Genomic DNA, 22,255 nt, shown 5'->3' on the forward strand with positions numbered 1-22,255 from the left:
CAACACATAAAGGAGTTTTATTAAAAAATGTTGGACAGGTAGGAAAGCTTAAGTATCTTGGTTTTTATGAGATTTTACTCATTTCTCCTACTTGCAGAGATGCAGACAGATTCATTTCTGCCCTACATGTAGCTTTATGGTTAGATGATTAGCCTAGCCTCACCTAGCCCATTTTCACTTGATTCCTGAATACTCTACACTAATTAGCAGGTGTTCCTCTCATGTTAGCCCACCTTAAACCATATCTATTTTTTAGGTTATCAAACTTTTAACCCCTATATGCATGAAAGCTGACTGAAAAAAAGAGTAGTTACTCTTTTACAAATATAATTGCAGCTAGCCCCTGTGTATGACTCACCACTCTGTACATTACTCCATGATTCGGTCACAAAGTTTTCCCTACGCAAACCTTTGCAGCAAAATAAAAATGCTATTTAATAGAGTTAACCAGCAGCATTTTTACATGTTAATAACATGCACTAGGTGACTGAATAATGGAGTTACATTCAAAGTACTAATGTTAGAAATGTGGCTATGTTGTAGCATCTTGGAAAAGTAATTTTAGATAATAATAATTGCGAATTGGAGAATTATTTAGCCTTGCAACAAAGTTACTTCTTTAAAGAGAAATTTGTCTTGTTCTAATTATCAGAGCTCCAGCAGATCAACCAAGTGAGCTAAGCTAGGCTTACCTCAATACCTTCAAACTGCCTTCAAATGACACAATGAGACAGAAAATGCATCCATGTGTCTTCTGACTTTGATAAGTGAGTAAGCAAAAGAGTAAAAATTGTCAAAAAACTAGTTAGTGAACACTAACATACAGCAGATGTGTGCGGACACACACACTCACATAAAGGCTAGGTACAACGACAAATATGTAGTCCTAACCAGTGGCCTCTAAACCCTGTTGTCTATGTCGTCATACGAAAATGTTCTGAAGGCAAGCATGGAAATCTGCAAAATATGGCCATGGATGAGACGGGAAGAGGAAGCATGGGTGAGGAGAGAGAAAGAGAGGTAGTAGTGGTTTCTTAAACCTTTTTCTTGTCTCCTCCTCCTCCTCCTCCCTTGCATTAGAAAACGTCTTATGGAGAGTATAGTCCACAGATCTGTTTCCCCTCGGTTTTGTGGGTTACTGGAGTTACCACCTTCAGGTTAGATTAGATCATTTCCAGACATGTGCTGTCATGTGACCTGAGCCTGGAGTTGATGACCCTCCCATCTGTTGACTACTGTATCCCGTCATGCCCTTGGTGTTGTAGAGATTCATGCCAGCCATGTGCTGAGTCACCTGAAGGGCCCAAAACACAAACAAAGCTCTTTTGTTAACTACACTTTTACCACTTTCACAAAATTGTCCAAAAATTGAGAAATCTATGTGGGTGACATGCACACACACCTGGGTAATGTTCCACTGTAGCTGCTGGGCTTGAACTCCATACACTGGCTGCTGAGGTAACACGGCCAAACCTCCAACCTGCTGATGTCCCATCATCCCGCTCTGCTGCTGCTGCACCATCAGCCCACTCTGCTGCTGTCCCATGATGCCGTTCTGTTGTGGCACCATCATTCCGCTCTGCTGCTGTCCCATCATGCCTTGGGTCATGTAAGGTGGTGCCACAACTCCGCTAGGCTGAGCCATGACACCCTGGGTACCCATTAAGCCATTTTGCTGTCCCATCATGCTGTTTTGTTGAACTCCAATCATACTGCTCTGTTGCTGTCCCATCATGACCATCTGTGATGCCATCATGGTGCCTCCCATTCCCCCTGCTTGAGCTAAGGAGTGGTATGAACCATAAGGGTGCGTTGGGTATCCCATTTGGTTCATGTACAAGCCTGCTGACAATAATCACAGAGACCAATTAATAATGTTAATCTCAACTGATAATGAATTACAGAGAGGACAAAGCAGTATCAGTTCTCACCATGAGTGGCCATACTGCTGGCATGCACTGAGGGGGTGGAGGCGTACAGGGACAGAATAGAGTCCTTGGAGAGTTTCTTGACAGTTCTTTCCCCTGCTTTGGCTGCAGGATCCAGGAACAGACTGAGGTTTTCAGGTACTGAGGCAGTCACTCTGCTCTGAGACAAGGAGCTGGAAGCAGGCTGGAGAGGCAGGGCAGCACAGAGAGAAACAAGACAAGAAATGGCAGGATGCAAGGTTGACAAAAAGGGCAAATGAAAACACAACTATAGAGATAGATTAAATAAAGGACACAGGAATTCTGTGGAGAGCAGACAGTGTGCAGTTTGTGAAGTGTGTTATCTCATACTGTGGTTTTTGTGGAGGAAGCAGAGGAGGGGGCTGGCAAAGAGCTGAAGAGATCCAAGGCAGAGTGTGCCAGAGCTGGATTAGACACCACTGGGCTCTTATTACTGTCTGGAACACATCCTCCACCATTAGACGCTGCAGGACTTGGAGCAGGGACATCTAGTAGATGGAAGCGCGGTTGTTATTATTTTGAGTACTACAACTTTTCTGTACCTGTTTCTGCAATATAAAGTCTTATCAAACCTAACATTATACACTATGTGTGTGGTTGTGTGTGTGTGTGTGTGTCATAGAATACCTAATCCAAGCAGGTCCGTAACAGACTGAGAATCTGTCTTTGGGCTGACATCTTTTTTCTGTCAAAACAAAAATGATACCGTTAATGACATACATTTGCCCTGACAAATCCAACATACTTTTCCTCCAGGCTGCCCCAGTGGTGAAAAAATCACCTTCCCACGCTAGTAAGAAAAGGTTGCTCTGCAATAATTTAAGGACAGGATGAAGTCAGTACTTCTCCATTAATATGATACAAGCAGTAAGAACAAGCTACATTATGATGTACTTACCAGTTTCATTTTCTCAAACACAACTGGTTCCTTGGGTATGTTGTCACAGCTCTTTTCTTTCTACACACAGAAAACAAATAGTTATTTACTGTCTCTCCCAGTTATTTCTAGCCAACACTGTGACTGAATCCTTTTTATCTGTTGTTCTGCAGACTGACCCTCAGCATTTGGATGTCAATGACCTTATCCATGTACTTCTTCTTATCATACTTGTCCCTGATGAACATCTCTGCCGACTGGTCCGTCTCGGGCCGTTGGAAGCACTCAGGTAGGAATGCTTCATAGAGACGTTTGGCCTTGGCATTTCCCATCTCCTGGACACACTGGACACATGCCATTTTCAGTGTTAGCCAGTTTAGTACAGAAAAGATACAATATCCCATTGCTTTGCTATTAATACAAACTAATGTGGAATCCTGGTAATAACCAATATGAATTCTCACTGTGACTGCACAGAAAAGAGAAAAAGAAAATGCTGATTTGTAATTTCATCACACTGGGAAGCATAATGCTGACTCTCAGAAAAGATGAATTGCATACGGATTGTAATTCTGGGAAAATGTCCACTTCCTGTACTGAATATGTATATTTAAATATTAACATTGCATCATGTATCTCCTTTCCAATCCTTCCAGATCGCCTACACATACAATCACAGCAGTTATAGTGGTTCATTTTTGCTTTAGTGTTACAATACTGTCAAAAAATTGCTGAAAAAACAGTGCAGTGAAAATAGACATCATATTGGTATCAATGTACAGTTTTATGTGAAATAAGTCATGCAGTCTGCAAACAAAAAGGTTTGCAGTCATAAGCTCTATTTGTACATATGAGATTTAAAAAAAAATCAATTTCTTAATTTTGTACAAGTTAAAAAAAGTTAATGCATTCATACATAGACATCTTTCCAGTAGAATGTATCAAAACAACATATATGAAATACATGTTATAGTTAAAAATGAAAAGAATAATAATATACACACAGAAGTGTAAAACAAGTTCCTAAAATCACCAGGAAAATTCTTATGTAATGCATTTCATTATTCACAGGAAATAATCCATTCAAAATGTTATCCAAAAATACTGGTTTCACACAAACCTCCTGCAAGTACTGAATTCACTTTTTCAATTAATTGTACACCATTGGTCAAATAGGTGTTTCTTAAGGAAAAAGGCTGGGAACCAACATGTGTCATTGTAGAATTGGGGATTTTTGTTGTTATGTTTGGGGTTCAGGTATATTATATTTAAACCCAGTCATCTTATCATCTTATCACACATCAACACCAAGCAAGTGAAGCTCCTGACCAACTGGATGTTTGTGTCTGTAGTGCAACCTCTGACCTGGACTTGTTCCTGTGTCCACTGGTCCAAGTTGACAGACTTAACCTTGGAGATGTGGACCCCAAGGTTACGATGAATACCAGCACATCTGATACAGATAAAGATGCCCAAATTCCAGGATGCCCATCTTGGACCTGACAGAACAGAGACAGAAGAAAGAGAGCTGATGCAGCGTTTAAGCCAATAATATAACTGGGCTGTGATGAAACTTAAAACTAAGAAAGAAGACTGAGAGTGAATATAGAGGTATAATAGAGAGGTGGAGTAAGTGGAAGAGAAGATTGGGTGATGACGCTGAAGAATGATGAGAAAAAATCTGATTAATTTTAGTCCAATTATAGAAAGACAAGCTTGAGACCTCAATTATAAGCTTGAATTCAGCAGGGAACACATCTAATCCTGTGTAAGTCATGCAGTGTCCTGACACATAATAGGATCCAATAGGAGGGTTAGCCTATATAACTAAGACTAAGAGGAGAGAGGCAGAGTGGAGAGTCGCACAAACAAAATACTCAGAGCCTGCATACCTGAAGGGATGATTACTCATTTGGTCATGAGCCTGTGTGTGTGGGTGGATGATTTTCTGAGTGGGCCATTTTGTCCATCTTATTGCCATATGTTTCCTAATGGATGCATTTGAGTGTCCCATATTCACCCCAATGCTGAGTACGTTTAAGCTTGATATAGTATGTATGCATTCATATAGCTTCCTTCTATCTACAGAGCTGTCAGGATCTTTCCCTGAATAGGAAAGTCTGTGAGAGGGGGAATAAAAACAACAGTCAGGCTATTTTTTCTACTCAAATTATGCAACCGTCCTCTTCAGAGAATACAGTCAGCTTCAAAGAGAATACTGGTGCTTGGCGCCACTCTCTCCCTACATCTCTCTCTCTCTTCTTGCCCCTCCTCCTCCCCTCTTCCTGCCCCCACTTCCCTCGCTCACTCCATTTGGCTGAACCACTCTGCCTCTGTCTCCACCTCTCCACTCATCTCCATTATGAGTCCTTGCTTGCAACCTTGTGAGAAGTTGTTGCACTGTGGCCTTCACACCACTAGATGGAAGAGCAGCTTTCGATTTGGATTTCACATTGGACCTCTCCTGTACGCCTAAGTCACAGTGCAGTGTTTATGAAAGGCCATTCTATGCAAATGAAAGAGGAAGTTGACTTTTCAGACGAGAATACATGCAAAACCTTCCTCTTTGCTGCAGCCACGGAAACACTGTGTTTGGGTTCAGAGTCAAATAATAGTCCCTTGTGCATCCTGCACTGACCTAAAAGAAGCTGTCTGCATCATTGGGAATCAGTCATAAGACTAGGTCTGTTACTTTATCTGGGTCTGGTTTGTACAGTTTTTGAATTGGGAAAGGAAGTACATAGGGTCACCAGACAGCGTATGTCCATCATCCTGACCGTCTGGCTGCAGCATTAGTTGTCAAGCAGGCTAATAATAGTAGAATTACTCTGCAAAGCCTGCTTAACCGCTGTAAACACTGGCACTGACACAGAGAAAGAAGGAGACTGTCAATTGTGTGGAACTCCCTGAACACAGGAATTAGTTTGTCCTCCTCATCCTATTTCTAATACTCCCTCTGTGTTCTGGCCACCAATTCTTATCTCTCTCATTCACCACCACCGCTCTCCTCCTCTTCTCCCTCGTCCATCCATATCTCTCTCACACAGTTCTAATTCTCCCTTTCTATTACATTCTCCATCCTTACTTTCTGGGCTTTTGCCCAACTGCAGCCACTGTTGTGTTTATTTGCGTTTCTGTTGTACAGATTTTTTCTCTCTTTTAGTCATACTAGTGATAATCCCTATATACAGATATCTGCATATGAATGCAGAATCTATAGGCAAAGGACGAGATTTTTGATTGGACACTTTCTCGTTTTCTATTTCCATTCCAGCAATTTCTACAGGAACATGCTTTGGTTAAAAGCAGGTAAATAGTTCATGTGGGGAGTGAAAGAGGCGGAACGAACTGGCCAAAATATCATACCCAAAATGCCTACAAAACATACTTTAAATTGTTACCCGAGAATAAACTGGCCCCTTTTGAAACAATCCAGTCGAAGATATTGTCTCGGAACGCAAATAATGAATGTGCAAGGAAGATAAAGTCTCAGCCCAGATATCGTTTTTTCTTTACCCGGATATCCGCTGGCTAGAGTAGAAGCCCTGAAACAGTGGCTGTTACGCCCAGAAGCTAAATTGTCATCAGATGATGGCTGATGGGTTCCAAGATTGAAATGTCAGTCTTTGTATGTCCATCCCTTGTTCCTGACTAAAATATCTCATCAACTATTTGTTGAATTGCCATGAAATTTGGTATCGCCATTGATAGCTTCCAAAGGATGGGGCCTTATGACCTTGGTGATCCTCTGACTTTTCCTCTAATGTTACCAGCAGGGCAAAGATTTTGACTTATCCAGGGAAATATCTCAACATTTACTTTATGGATAGGCATCAACAGACATTCCTGGTTACCAGAGTATGTACTGAATTTGGAGATCCCCTGACTTTTACTTTAGCGCTAGGTCTAATAGGTCTAATCTACTTGTAGCAGGGCATTACAGGTGTTGGATTCCTGATGCTCAAGTGTGTTAAGTAGCATGTCAACCAAGTGAGCCAAAGAGGAGACAGGTGGACAGAGTGTAAGGTTAGCCCTGCTTGTGATGCTTTTACATGGCAGACATGTGAAGTGCATCACACCTGCGTGCTGCACCACATCATCCTCTTAGTTGCAATCAATGCTGTGCTATATAAAGTATCTTTGTCCAGGAACAAAACATACCTCCAGGTACTCTGAACAGATATAGTAGGAGGAGAGTAGGAGGAATAGATGCCTAAAAAGGGAAAGAAAAATTGAACAAAACAATCTTTACAAATCAGATTCTCCATATAACAGGGTTTGCATCACAGTGTTCAGTAAGAGTGTTGAGTAAGCTTCCTCTTTTGTTTTTGGTAATCACAGAACAAATACCAACATCTTTTATGAGGTATAATCACATATTCCAAGTTTGACTGATAAATCTGTCCTTAGTTTTTAGAGGGCAAACTACCCAAAAGCAGAGGGTTTGAATAGGCGATTGATGAATCATCCTGGCAAAAAAATGACTGTGGTTGTGGTTGTCAAACATGCAGCTTGAAGCACATCAGGGGAGGAGAAGGCAGAGCCGGGGCCAGAGCCAAAAACAGAGACAAACAAGATGGGATTTTTATAGTCATCAAATGGTGGACTTTAGCTGTTTGATGACCTGCTGGGATGTACAGGGGGTATGACGGGTAGTGAGCACAAAAACAGATCTATAATTAACCTCTCTGTCACTCATTCACACACACATATTAATTTGTATTATAACACTTGTAAGGACCTTTACTGGCTATGTTTGATCTCTTTTGTTTGATATATTTATCTCTAGTACACTTCTAACTATAGATAGATAGATAGATAGATAGATAGATAGATAGATAGATAGATAGATAGATAGATGGATAGATAGATAGATACCATTAAAACTTTATATTTTTGATGACCATTTTCAAATGTATGCTAAACTGCTTTTTAGATATTTTTTCTACCCTCTGGGCATTTGTTGATTTCCATTACTTTTTGTGGAGTATGAAATGGAATTAAGACTCAATGTGTTGAGGTGAAACCCTCTGAGACAGATTTTAACCAATGTTACATTATCATAGTGTAGTAAAATGATTATTGTGTAAATTAATTTGAGAAGTCTACATTGTAATACCTGAATGTGAATGATAAAATCTAACTTAATTACACAATTGAAGCAAGTTTCATGAGCCTTCCGGAAGATTATTTTATAACATATGGAAATCAATGGCTGCCTGGAAGGGAATCGTATGATTGATCAAACTTTTGAGTATATTTACTCATCTTAAATATGGAAATAGAGAAATACACAACAGTATTTTCTTACAGTAGATCTAGTAGTTTGTTATTTACAGTAAGATGTTTGTTAGGCAGTAGTCTGGCTGGAGAAAGCATGTCTTTAAAGGGATCATTTGGATTTTTTTGAAGTGGGGACATATATGAGGTAGTTCACAGTGTGTTTATTACCTGCAGTTGATTTGGGTTGGCAGCCCCTAATTTGGAGAAGCATGCAAGTCTATCTGCACGAAAGCTAAGCACTGTGCTGCTGTGGATGGAGCCAGCAGCAAAACCTAAAAGAAGGCCCACAGTTTTAGTGTATCCTATACTACTTTGGAATACCTTACTGTCAGACCACCTTTTACTTTGACACTACATTTTCTCAACTGTTGAACTTACGTATTCCTACACATGTCGTGCACTGTATTATGGATACAGGTTAGCAGTTAGCAGTCTGGGTCAGAAAGTGCTGCTAGTTCTCCTGCCTGCTTCTCCAAATTGGGGGGGGGGGGGGGGGGGGTACTGCAGGTAATTCACTGACTTTGGATAACTATAACCACCTGATATAACGATGATGATGATAAATATGTTGCCATCTTCTTCCTTCCTAGGGGTGATTTTCTGATACACACCTGTTGTGACACACATATGTGCATGTCACACACAAATACATTTGCTCATGCACACACGCGCACACACACGTGCACAAGTGGGGGCATATGGCTCATTAGCCTATATCCCACAAGGATAAATGGTGCTCTCTGCATGCACCCAGTTAATACCACAGAGGCTCAGTCATCATCGGATCCTACGCCCTCCTATACCACCACACAAACACACAATCACATACACACACACTCATTCTCCGCTTCCATTACCCAGCCCCTCAGCACTTAAACCCATCCAGAAACCCTGGAGCCACCAAGTGACCCAGTCCCAGTCTAAGCTAAGCAGATGGACCCCAATAGATAATTTACTAATACACCCCCACCATCTGTGTCACAATATGAAAAGCATGACTATGATCCTGAAGGTGAGTCACTGACGTTGAATGGGTTATACATCAAAGGATGAGTAAGACACTCATAATCATTTTAAGCTTCAAATTCTGGTTCTTCTCAAATTTGCTTTTGTGCTTCATTTGATCCTATTACTGTTCTTATTGTTTGTACCTTCTGCAGTTATTAGAGTATTATTTCTGTAATGCTGGAGTTGTGTGTTGGCATGGGTGTTAGAGCACACAGTTTTTTTCTCAGCAAGAGTTATACAAATGTTTTATTATAACGATCATTCCCTATAATCCATAAACAAGAGAGATAAATCAATGCCATTCCTTCTTACAAGAAAAACACTTCCATTTTTCATTTGAAAGCTACTGCTGATGTAATGTATAGCAGAACACTTACTGAAATAACCACAAACGTTTTGAAAGCGAGTTGTTTTGACTACATGGTCATTTTTGAGGCCGTCGCCCATGCTGTTGCTATTTATTGCAAGATGTTCCTGGTATTTTGTCAACTTCCTGTACAATGGTTAGGCAATTTCTTGGTTCGGCATAATAGATAACTGACATCCAAGCTTTGGCAAACTATTACAATGTCTTGTGTGTTTAACTATCATTTTTCTATTCCTCATAGTTGTACAAGGCTGGATTACCAATTAGGCCATATAGACCCACCTGCCTGCAGGCCATGGACTGGCCCCCAAAGATCTGGGTTTGTGGTAATCTGATTAATTCTAACTTTGTATGGGAATCAATCACAGTATTATTTACTACTTCCATGTTGCAAACACTGAACAGAGAGTAAAAGGAACAGGGGTTTTAAAAGGGGTCCAGATTAACACAGCCATGCCAGCATATTAGAGAAGTGTAAACACTTAAACATTACCATTGTGCTACCTTCTCCTGAGCACTGTGTAGCTTGGGACAAAAACAGCCAATCACCACCTTGTTTCAATGAAATTGCCTGCTGGCTTCTGATTGGATGAGATTAAAGAGTGTGTGTGTGTGTGTGTGTGTGTGTGTAGAGGGGGGTTCAGGGTTGTGATTTTGGTGGTGTTGGAGTGATAAGGCATGGCATCGCCAGGTGATATCGCCACAGCAACCGGGGCCTGGTGTGTACAAAACACAAGTACAATAGAGACAATAAAGGACGTAGGCTTTTATGCAAGCGCAAATACACACACACACACACACACACACACACACACACATATACACACACAGCCCCTTGAGACCGAGGCCAGAGGTGGAAGTGTTGACTACATTATGCACCTGCCTCACCCTCTCTCAGCCATTTCTTTATTATTTCCTAGCATTGAGCGTCACATTGTGAGCAAGTGATGAAAACACAACAAATAATATAGTACATCATGTGGTAACAAGGCAAAGAAAAAAGAAAGACAGGAAGTTGGGCCAAAAAGCAGATACAGTTACATTGCTGTGGTATCTGTACATTAAGCACATATAGAGATTGCCTTTTCACATGCTGCTGTGAGCACACTCTACAACTAGCCACTTCCTCTTCAATCACCCAGAGGGAGGAAGGTGATAAATGCACAGTAATCTATGTCAAAGCAAACAAGATTACTCCAAACCGCCATATGGCCAAAAGCCTGACTTTAAGAGAAGGGAAGGGGTGGGGATTAATGCATTCAAGGTGTGCATGTGTGTGTGTGTGTGTGCACGTGTGGGGTTTAGTGTGTGTGTGTTTGCTTGTTATCCAATGCACAAAGAATAGCAGATCCAAGATAAATGTGCTACTAAGGTGAGAAGTGATATACCTCTAAGAATCAGCTGAGATTACAATATAGTGTCAGCCTGTTCAACAGCACAGTTATATTAAAAAGATGGGAAATCACACTGATGTATCACCTCTTCATCACAACATCCTGCTCCACAAGGTTGACAGAAAAAAGCTTATAGTCATAGCAATAAACTACACAAGTTCACCATCCTTAGCGTATGTGTGATGAGACCAGTTTGATGCACAGTCAAGTCATGCCAATCAAAAACGCAATGCAAAGGCATGCTGGATGACTGCGATGTGATGTGTGTGAGTGTGCGAGAAACAGAAAAGAGATATGAGAAGTATGTCAAAGAGAGCTCATTCTTAACAGAAATCTGACTTGAATTATTTCAATGTTCTTTCACTCACTGAATGTCACTGAGTTGGGCAAGAAATGCCACGAATGCTCAAATTGTGCCTTTACTTTTTACTTTACTATTTATCTCTGTGTTTGTTGACTGCAATTTAATAGTCACTCTTTCAGATAAGCTGCAAGAGCCTGATTACACACTGTTTATTAAAATTAACTTCTGAAGAGTCACAAGTGTGTTTGCCTGAAGACTCTCTTTTGTAAGTTATTAAAAGACCGTCCAAAACATCATATAGACAAGAACAAAACCTTGTATTGTAAAACAAAGCATCCAGAGTGTTCTGGTGATGTCTTCAGATTCAACCAGTACCTTGTCATCACATGTAATCTTGTCTCCCTTTATCGTCCTTTATCTTTTCTCTCTCTATCTTTCCTTATATCTTCCACCACTATCTACAATGAACTGTCAAATTGATACAAAATAATAGCACACATATTACATATTATTTGCATTTTATTCATTCACAAGCAGCAACAAATGTATATGTGATCTATGTGATCATGAACTTTTCAAGTTGATTTCTATCAAATACATGCACATATTGTACATTAATGTAAATTCATATTTCTTCTCATGGAGAAGTTTTTTAAAAAAAAGGAAAATTAAGAAGGAAATAGATAATTTATGGTGGTTTTCACTTTTGCATTCAACTGTGACTGTGATGCTCCTATTAGCCTTGATTGCTCAATTAAACTAATATTGAAATTCATTTTTGGCTCACTAGACATTAAAGACTTTTCATGAGCTAAAACTACACTTGTTTTGTTGAAGTTAATTTTAGACCAAGACATTCTTTGAGTGTGTATCAGTTGTGTTACACAAAAGGATGCCTGTCCAAAGGCAAATCATTTACCCAACAGCTGCACTGACAGTTGTTTTCTTTTTCAGCAACCACATGATCTGCACACTGTTTCTTATTAAATATGTTTGATGCTAGCATCAGCACCCAGATTCATTCTTTGGCAGGTAAATAATCTAAAAGAGATACAGAGATGCAGCACCAGTATAATAAAAGAACAGAGAGTCCTGGATCATGACGGCCTTCAACCAAATGAGCTTAAAGCATAAACTGAGTGTGAGCATAGAGAATAAGGTCACATACTGGAAGTAAAAAGCCTGTCTGCTGTCTACCTATTTACCGTCCACACATTAGAAATGTTTGACACACTCATACATAAAATCCAGCGAAAAGCGTAACGTATTGATTTCAATGCTTTCAATGCTCAATATTTTTCATCACTGTATCAGTCTACCCTGTATCTGGCTATCTCAACCTGAACACAGTGTCCACCACAGATATACTACACTTCCTGTTAAATATGAAAAGCTGCTTACTCATTCATAAAGTTTTCATAAGGAATCCTAAGGGCGTCCCCTGCATGACAGCCTGCAGTGATTTGCATGCAGGGCCTTCACTCCACTTGAGAATTTATGAGTGAGGTAGGAGCAGTGCTCGTCACGTGGAAGTGGAAACTGAGTGACAAGCAGCTGCCCGGTTGAATCATTTCTCGGATGACTTATGGCGTCACGAGGCCAATCTCATCACTCACAACATCTGTAGTGCCTTTTAGTTACATCAGCATAGGACACTGGAAAGTTGCATTCTCCTTGGATGTACTACTAAAGATACTGGTAGCAAATGGGCTGTTACATAGGCAAGATGATGTTTAAAATACATCAATTGCTATTAAATCAAACATAACCTGCAAGAAAGCAAATTATTTTGTAAGAAGAAACCGGGCTCTGAAGTCTCTGATGAAGACAATTATTGTTAGTAGACACTGTGACTTGTTGAGTGACCTCTGAGATTTGTCTCAAGGGATTGAAAACTGGCAAGTGTTTATCTGTATGCGGACCTGCTATATAATGGCACACATGCATTTAAAAAAAAGCATTTTAGGGTTAAACTCATTCTCCGGCTTGGTGTATTTGTGAGCAAAACAGCAATGTTTACCCACCGGTATGGCAAAACTGGTTCAGCAAATAGCTGATGACAGAGTTCAAGGCCTCTTGTCAAGACTACAAACAAACTGAGGGGTCAGTTCTAATGGACACACATAAAAAACTGAGAGTTTGACTATATAATGCTATGAAAAAATGAATAATTTATCATATTTTATAGAGATTGCTGAAGGATAATATACAAACATCCCAAGATCTTAAAACAACATGAAGGACAGTACAGTATGACATCACCACAGCCTCGATCAACCTCAAACTGTTACTGGAGACCACAGGCTCTTAGTGACTCACTTTAACACCATTACAATGTGATAATATGCTTTTTGTTAAGAAATAAGCCCTCCTGTGTCCCCTTCTGCACCACAAGAACAGTCTGTACAGGGTGACTCAAAGTCAGTACAGGTGTCTCATGTCTGCTGTGGTTTCAGGAGGTTGTCAGGAGTCTGGCAGTGCCCTAGTAGTTGCATTCATTGTAACTAACATGTTTGTTCAATCATCATTTCCAAGTCCAGACATACAGATAAAAATCTTAATCACTTGTGGTCCTGACCCCCCTGGACAACTTGGCATGATGTAGCTGCATGCCATGCTGGAGCCTTGTGAGGATGTGGCCCCGTGTCTTGCACCATAGTACAATGTAATTGGTTGAGGGATGATGAATGCAACGCCGCATTCTCTAGCGTAGTAAATGAGAGAGGGAGAGAGAGAGAGAAAGAGAGATAGAGAGAGAGAGGTCGACTCATTCTGACCATTGGCAGGCTGTCCTCCGCGAGCAGACACCGACACAGGACAATCACCTACCTTTCGATTCGCAGTCAGCGCAGAATTTATTCTCCTCCAGTGCCAATAAAGAGTTGAGGACAGTCTGGTATCTGTCAACGTCTTTCACAGATTTGCCCGTCATCATTGCACTAGTTCACCTCCTCCACAGCCCCAACAGGCCGTGCCGGCTATTGTCAAATAGCCTTCTTATTTGACAGAAATGAAAGCGTTGCGTGGAGACACGATGTGCTCCCTTCCTCTCTTCTTCCTCGTTGTAGAGCGAACCGAGTTTGTTTCACGGCGATGGGATGATTGTCTCTCAACCAACCAGCATGCAGGATGTGCAAATAACCTAATCAAGACGCAACGTGTTGGGAAAACATGTGATACTAAGATTGAATCTGAAATGAAATATCGACTTTAAAGCGCATCTGTAACCATCTGAGTCTTCTCACCAGCTCTCAGACTGTCCTCTCCCACCCTCTCTCTCTCTCTCTCTCTCTCTCTCGCTCCCCCCCCCCCCTCTCTCTCTCTCTCTCTCTCTCTCTCTCACACACACACACACACACACACACACACACACACACACACAATGATGTTAATACGACACTGTTACCAAAGTGTGATTATTCATCATAGCAAAAAAGAAAAAAAATTAAGTAGCCCTTATTTTCCTGCTTCATACAGACATGTCAGCCCAGTTGGTTTTATTTTACTGCCAATATATTAGCTATACTGCCATCCTGTGGTCAATTAGAGGAAGTTACCTCACTGTGGTTGTGTGTTCCCCGCCAGGACACTAGACGGTGATAGGAAACAGACGAGGGGAGGTTGTTTGGTTTGTTAGAATGATCATGGGTTACACAGCTGATTGAAAAAGTGCATCAAGTTAGCGGACATTCGCCAGCACTTCGCCGGAAATTCAATAATATGGCCTTCAAAATAAAGTATATGTTGTGTTAAAAAAATAAATCAGTGAGATTGTATCAGAACAAAATAATACGTTTTGATATACATATTTTTCTCCAGGTGCACTGTTTGATCACATCACCCTTCTTTGTAAAATTCACTGAATTTTCCTCGATAATTATTTTTTATTTTGATGTTAGAGAGGAAGTGTGCTTGCTTTAATCTTACGACCTTGACCGTAGCGGAAGTGAGCGACTAAACTGGTGATTACGGAAATAACTGCTTAGCCACAATCAAATAAATAAAGGATTAATATCGAGTCATCACCTGGTGTAAAGCCCGTCACACTGTCCACAATGTCCAGGCAATCCAACCGAACAACAGACAGCAAGAAGATGGTAGGCGACTCCCGCATGATTGTCAGTCAGACCGAGCTAGCCAAATGCTAACTGCAGCAAAACAGTCAGGGCTAACTAACTGTTAGCCTACATGTTTCCTCATCTAGTGATGTTCAGCTCCGTCAATCTAATAGTTCAACTTGTTTGACAAATGTAAGAAGATAGGCGTAAAGCTTGTGAACAAATTGGAGTCATTAATTGTTGAACATTAGCGGCTTTGACTGAATGAGCTGTAGCATTAGCTCGATGTAGCACACAAACTAGCATTGCTGAGTGTCTGCATTCAGCAATGAGATGGCATTACAATTTTACAACTGTAGAGGGGACTAAGGCTTATGGTTACAATAGTAAAAGTTATTGTGAACGCTAAAGTAATTATAAATATACAAGGTTATAGTTACAATATTCGAGATGTTTACTGTCACTGGTTATATAAGTACAATTGTGTGAAATACTTTGGCTAGAAGTCTCCATTACAGTAAAAACAATAAATAAATATAATATGACATACAAAATATATTGTATCTATAATGTTGTTTGAATTTAATGGAAATTTAGTTTAGGTTTTTAGCGCCTAGTTTAAGCACTTAATATATGCCCCTTTAAGTTATGCATACACTTTATTAGTTACATTAAATATGAAAACCTTTATTACTAAGAATGTATTTCAGCACTAGGAGCTGTTCTTACCTGATGCAGAGTGTGACACAGTGTTGTATGTTTGCATGTCATTGTCCACATTGAAGGACTTGATTATTTGTTGGGTGTCAAGAAATACTTCACTGTCAGCGATAAAGTGTGTAAACTACTTTAAACAGGATGGACTTGATGTAAAGATGTTACCTTTGTGTTTGATCATTATTGGCATGCCTTTGAGGATGGCTTAGGGTTTTGTAATGAAGAAGAAATTAAGTATATTGTTTTTTTTTTTTTATCTACCTTGATCATCAACACTTTTTGTTCCATTTTTCTGGACTCATTCAAACTTTATTTTCTAGATTGATGTGATACAATTAATTTGTTTTCTCCTTCGTAGAACTCTGAGCTGTTCACGCTGACTTATGGCGCTCTGGTCACCCAGCTCTGCAAAGACTATGAGAACGACGAGGAAGTCAATAAACAGTTGGACAAGATGTGAGTACCCCCATCAATGTTTATTTGTTATGTTCACAGTCAACTGTAGTTAAAGGCCCCATGAAATGAAAAATGTATTGCGTATTTTTACATCAGAATCTCTGTCTTTTCTCTTCCTGTAAAATAATTACAAATGTGTGATGACTCATCCTCAACTCATGGGCTTTTACAAAAGTTAATTCAATCAAATTTGACTTTGGGTAAGCAGCACTGGTCGTATAAAGTCACACTTCACTGTTTGTGTGTCATAGCAGCTTACAGAGCAATGACGAGAGAGATAGGAAGAGATGTGTACTTGGATATCCCTAGGGAAAAAAAACTTCCAAACCAATGTGGCTGAGGTCTGATTCATTCATCTCTCCCTTGTCCTCCTCCTGATCCAACATCAGGTTTGGGTGTGTGTGGAGCCAACAGTTCCCTGTAGCTCCATTTTTTCTCTACAGCTCCATATCACGCTGAACTCTCACATTTCACAGTGCTCACTTTTTTTAGCTGTTCAATCAAATATGAAGGATTTAATTTAAATCCCTCTTATAACTGTACCACACAATACATCACAGTATAGAGGCCAAAGATGCTCTAACTTCCTTTTAATGGAGCCTGTTAAAATTGTGTAAAAAACAGCAAAGAGGACGGAGCAAATGTGCTCAGAGTAGCTGATGTCACATTTACAAATGGGAGTTTACAACATGGCTACATTACATCCTTTACATCATTTATTTTCATCACTGTTTCCTTTTATGTATCATTTTCATTCAAGGTTTTTAATTTGAAACATCAAGAATAATTTCTTGCAAATGTAGCTATAGGCTTTTACAGTGATAGTCATTTGTGTATGTCATCACAAGTACAGTATATACAATGCTGTGTACAAAATGTACACTTATTGTCACCAGATGCAGTTCTCTGTGCAATATAGTAACTGTATATTCTCCTCTTAAATGCACATATTGAGTCATTGGTTCTGGACTAAATAATCAAGTGAATAGAGGTAATATTGGTGGCCTCTTGGATTTCTACCATTAACTCACAGCCAGAGCACAAAATTAGCACCAGCCATCAGCCAAAAGCTGGTTAAAATATGTAGTGTCTGCTTCACTCACGAGCCAAAAAAACAATAATAATCTGTTAAGTGGCTGGTAACATTTGAACATTCAGCCATTTGGCCGTTAGAGAAAATAGTTAATTTTTCTTCCCACTCACACCCTCATACTATACTGACACATTCTTCTTCCCTCTATTAATATTACTCCTGGAGATAAGCTGGAGCAGAGAGATGACATAATCAGGTTTTATTTGTCATACTTCGGTGTCAGGGGTTCCCCTCTGCTCTCGTAATTCCTCAGACCTTATGGAGTATTTAAAGAACGGAAAACTGATATGTGTGGGTTTTTTTTGTTGAGAAAAAAAAACAATTCTGCAAGACCACTACCTCAAAATAAGAAAAACAGTTTGGTTTTAACACAAATATTCAAAATATCCTGTCATACTGACAGGACTTTGGCATGGATGTACTTTGCTTTTTACTGGTTGTGCAGCAACGATGAAGCTCTCTCCAAGTGAAGTGAAGCTGTCAGATGAAGCTTATCTTACCTGGCCTTAGAAGGCAGTGAGTCTGCGCTGCCCACTCTGCCAGCTGCCAACCAGCTGGACAGAGACAGACCATGTTAGGATCGGGATGCATCAGTTGGCTTCAGACTCTGTAGTCAGGATAATTTAACATGACCTTGTAATCAGAATTATCGTCATTTGCCAAGTTTAGGAACCAAGAATGTCTTGGACCAGTTGTAACTGTCTTCTATCTCTTTACAGTGCGTAGTTTACCCTATAATTTTTCCTTCTGTGCTTTTCCTCGACTGTTAAGAAAAAGAGAATGACATTATCTCTGTTATTTTCTCTCTCTTTCTTAGGGGTTATAACATCGGGGTGCGTCTGATAGAAGACTTCCTGGCACGCTCCAGCATCGGCAGGTGTCAGGATTTCCGAGAAACAGCCGATGTCATTGCTAAGGTAATTGGAGGGTTCCAGCCCAATCAGAGCGTGACGGTGGACTTCTCCCAAAATGGAAGGAAGGAGAAGGAGGCAGAACGAATTATAATGTGGCTGAAACATCCCAATAAATGATAAGAGAAAGCAGAGAATAATGGAGGAAGGAGGAAGGGAAAACACTTGTGACCTGAGTAGACTCCGGTTTAAAGTCCTAGAAGGCAGTATTAAACTTAAGTCTGCAATCACATTCTTCTTTGTTTGGTGAGGATTCACGTACATGTTTTTAAGCCCCCCAAAAAACATGCTACACATTAATGAAGCATTAAGATGTAGCTGGCTGGTAGTCAGACTTCTAAAACTTCCATGTCTTATTGGCTAAAAGAGAAACTGACTCAGGCAGACAATGAAGGCGGCTGCTCTAAGACTGTGTGTGCAGCAGTCCAGCTGTTTTCAAGGTGTTGCTAGGGGATTCAATCCACAGATGTGACCCCACACTAGCTCGGGGAACTGGCTCTTTGTCATGAGGAGAGGGGGTCATGTCTGTAAAAAGAAGGACCGATATGGTATGGCAGTTTGGAAGGAGCAGTGATATCCTCTCTTTAGGATATCATGTGGCCTCTAACTAAACTCTGAAACAATCTCAGTCACTCAGTTAAATATGTTTGGAGGAAGTCTGCTGTGTGTTAAAGAACAAATCTACAATTACAGATCAGGAATAGTTTCAACGGAAGGTGAGACTATTAACTACAGTAATACTCATTATTGTGACTTTAATGTTGTACTCTAGAGTGCAACACATTTGAGCAAGAATCCGCCCTGTGCTGCTTCATACTTTTATCAGCTGGACCGGCGCAACTGTCATTTTGCTTGCTCGATCTTAATCAGATTATTGCGTGAGTGTGCGGTCACTCCTCTGACACATCACAGGGACAAAAAGCGCTGCAGAAGAACAGGAGAAGTAGAAAGCAGATGTGTGCAGACACTAATGTAAGCATGCCAGTAATACAACATATTCCTGCAGCTGCTTCACAAGTAATAGATCTGATTGTGGCTTTTACTGTGAAGCAGCTGCAGGAAGTGTTGAGCGATAGTCACTGGGTTGGTTGGTGCATCAGTACTACATAAGTCAGCCAGTTTGGCATAAATCTTCAGGCTCAGGGGATGTTGGAGAGAATCTCAAGTAAGAAAAATGTTGAAAATTTGGACCGGGCTGTCTGTTCCCCTCTGTGTCTTCCGAGCTCGAGATAACACTGGACATTTTTTGGGTGCAACTACATTTGTGTTGGAGCTCAACTAATTAGTAACAGAGGAACGGGGTACGGTTTACGATTACTTTACTTTTAGCAATAATATTTCAGACTTAAAAATGTCAGAATGGTGACAGTCCCAATTTCCTCACAACTGAGAAGCTGGAACTTGAAAAATGACTTATATGATGAATTGATTAACAGAGTTGTTGCTTTTTTATTGTCATTGACGGTTCATTTACGCTCAACAGTGTAAAAGTATTTTGCATGTTTTTGAGAGCTGTTGCACTTCAGCTAAATTAATGTGTCATAAAACAGTAGACGTCTCTCTTGAGGAACCCCTGCTCAGTTTTTTCCTCTTTCCATTCCTCACGATGTTGTGGTGGCTGGTAGGTTGCGTTTAAGATGTACCTGGGAGTCACCCCCAGCGTGACCAACTGGAGCCCAGCGGGAGACGAATTCTCCCTCATCCTAGAGAATAACCCACTGGTTGACTTTGTGGAGCTGCCTGATAACCACAGCACACTGATCTACTCCAACCTACTGTGTGGGGTCCTCAGAGGAGCCCTGGAGATGGTAAGGTCAAAGCACCAAGTGTGCAGTTTAAATGTATTTAAGGAGACATTCATACACATCTGTTTTAAGGTGGACAAAACCCCCCATAATTTTTTAGATTTCTTGTGCAAATTTGTGTTAATAAATAACAATTTCACCAAGAGAAAAACTGCTAGAGCAGAGGGAATGTAACTGATTATGAACTGGATTTAGGTCCAGATGGCGGTGGATGTGAGATTTCTCCAAGACACTCTGAGAGGGGACAACGTGACAGAAATCCGCATGAAGTTCATCAAGAGGATTGAAGAAAACATCCCAGCAGGAGACGAGTGATGGAAACACTTTCATCAAGTTCTTTGTCTAATTTCAGGAGGATTAAGTTATGCACGGAAAAACACTTCACACACAGACTGAAAAGATGAAGGAACTGAACTCGAAACATTGATCGTGTTACGTCTCAATAGCTCAACATATTTTTTTTTTTCTTTGCAACCCTGTATGTTTGAGAGTTGGAATATTTGATATAAACAGCAGAGTATTGATTACTCACTCAAGAATCATGGCGGAAATTGAGACACTTCCTCAATTCCTACTATCTTCATCTTCTGTTATCTTTTCTATCTCTTGTGAGGAGTTGATGTGAGGAAGACTATTGTGATCCAGGTGAAAAGGAACACTGAACACTATTGAAACACAACACAATAACATGGCTTTGCTACCTTGAGTAATTTGTGGATTTAAAAAAAAATCTCAGCACTGATCTGTGGTCCAGTTTAAGGGGGAAAGTTTCTTCATTTTGCAGGCTCTTTAATTTTATACTTATTTCCTTGGGGTGTTCTGTGTAATCTGGCAGAATTTAATGGTAGATTGTGAAGACATTATACAGAAAAGGGCACAGTTTGGTACAAATTATGAAAGAGACCCCAAAAAGGTGTTAATTTGCAAAAATAAATAAACACATCAACATAGTAGTAGTCTTTCTTAAAAGTCTATGATGACATTTCCTAAATTACTCACATAGCTCTGTCAAAGAAATGTCTTAAGTATGAACAGTCACACAGCAGTTACATGGTTAAAAATGTCCTGGAAATTAGCAGGAAACTCCACACTGAAAAGTATTTTCTGCTGTTTAACTATTGTAAATAGCCTAATTTATCCACATTTTTGCAAAGTAACATCTACAGACTGCAAACTGTGTCTTACCTATATATATACCTGCAAATTACACAGAAAATTTCCATGAAATCAGTATGTGTTTAAATGACAGGTGTCACTATAGAGGGGGAACTAATATCCATTACTGTTGATCTGTCACCCACCCACATGGAAAGTCATCCTTTTTTCTTTAATTCATAGTAAAGTTTGTCTTGTATCTTGACAAAATTGTGTGTTTTCATTTTGACATGTACCAACTGTTGGTGCAAGGATGGAATACCTTACTGTACATCAAAATGTTTTTATGTTTGTTTTTATGTTTTCTTTTTGTTTTTTCTCTCTTTTTTTTTAAATGAAGTCACATTCTATATTGCTGCCAATTGTCTGGCATGTTAAATTAATGCAGATGTCAAATAAATGTGACATATTTCACATGGTGGTTATATTGTGCGTTTGTGAGAATGTCGAGATGTGACACTTTGTAACGTGTGTTGGTGGACCTGAAACTGTTTAAACTAGTCACACATATCCTACACACACACACTCTGTGCCCTCTGTACCACCTTTTCAGTTCTCCCTAAGTGTACTGTGGGGGTGTTATTCTTTAGGAGCAACGCAACCTCTGCTAAAGCAAACAATAACAGACCTAATGCTTCTCTTATGTTTGTTCAGAGTACATGGAAGTAATCTGTGTGTGTTTGTGTGTGCAGAAGAAGGAAGGGCCTGTCTCTAAAAATCTCACCCAAACAGGGTTCTGGTGGTCACACCTGTGAATGGCTTTCCATCAACCCAGAAGTAACGAACAGAACTTGTCATTTAGACCTGCCGCACACCTCGTCAATAACTGAAAACACAGACAGCCATTCACTCACTCACTCGCGCACATACACAAATCA

General features: G+C 40.1%; 2 protein-coding genes across 3 annotated transcripts; one reads left to right on the forward strand and one right to left on the reverse strand.

The window, feature by feature from the left end:
- Positions 1-235: 235 nt before the first annotated feature.
- smap2 (small ArfGAP2) lies at positions 236-14,432 on the reverse strand. 2 transcript variants are annotated; one of them, XM_053334441.1, is made up of 9 exons: positions 14,012-14,432; positions 4,192-4,325; positions 3,006-3,170; positions 2,848-2,907; positions 2,577-2,634; positions 2,280-2,437; positions 1,932-2,112; positions 1,403-1,842; positions 236-1,294 (listed from the first exon to the last, which is right to left on the reverse strand). In XM_053334441.1, the coding sequence occupies exons 1-9, from the start codon at positions 14,115-14,117 to the stop codon at positions 1,169-1,171; spliced, it is 1,428 nt and encodes a 475-aa protein (XP_053190416.1). In that variant the 5' UTR covers positions 14,118-14,432; the 3' UTR covers positions 236-1,168. The 2 variants fall into 2 exon arrangements, with proteins under 2 accessions (XP_053190416.1, XP_053190415.1); XM_053334440.1 differs by having other exon boundaries at positions 1,403-1,845.
- A 596-nt stretch (positions 14,433-15,028) lies between these two features.
- Positions 15,029-21,785, forward strand: trappc3 (trafficking protein particle complex subunit 3). Its single transcript, XM_053334193.1, has 5 exons — positions 15,029-15,279; positions 16,316-16,413; positions 18,324-18,423; positions 20,043-20,225; positions 20,418-21,785. Exons 1-5 carry the CDS (start codon positions 15,238-15,240, stop codon positions 20,535-20,537), a joined length of 543 nt encoding a protein of 180 aa, XP_053190168.1. The 5' UTR covers positions 15,029-15,237; the 3' UTR covers positions 20,538-21,785.
- The last annotated feature ends 470 nt before the right edge of the window (positions 21,786-22,255 follow it).

The sequence above is a fragment of the Scomber japonicus genome, chromosome 15, assembly GCF_027409825.1.
Source record: "Scomber japonicus isolate fScoJap1 chromosome 15, fScoJap1.pri, whole genome shotgun sequence".
NCBI lineage: Eukaryota > Metazoa > Chordata > Actinopteri > Scombriformes > Scombridae > Scomber > Scomber japonicus.

Coding starts and splice junctions, on each gene's coding strand:
- smap2 (XM_053334440.1), bottom strand. CDS start 14,117: ATGATGACGGGCAAATCTGTGAAAGACGTTGACAGATACCAGACTGTC. Junction 4,326..14,011: donor CGCTGACTGCGAATCGAAAG/GTAGGTGATTGT, acceptor CTGTTCTGTCAG/GTCCAAGATGGGCATCCTGG. Junction 1,846..1,931: donor CAGCAGTATGGCCACTCATG/GTGAGAACTGAT, acceptor GATTATTGTCAG/CAGGCTTGTACATGAACCAA.
- trappc3 (XM_053334193.1), top strand. CDS start 15,238: ATGTCCAGGCAATCCAACCGAACAACAGACAGCAAGAAGATG. Junction 15,280..16,315: donor CAACAGACAGCAAGAAGATG/GTAGGCGACTCC, acceptor TCTCCTTCGTAG/AACTCTGAGCTGTTCACGCT. Junction 18,424..20,042: donor CAGCCGATGTCATTGCTAAG/GTAATTGGAGGG, acceptor GGTGGCTGGTAG/GTTGCGTTTAAGATGTACCT.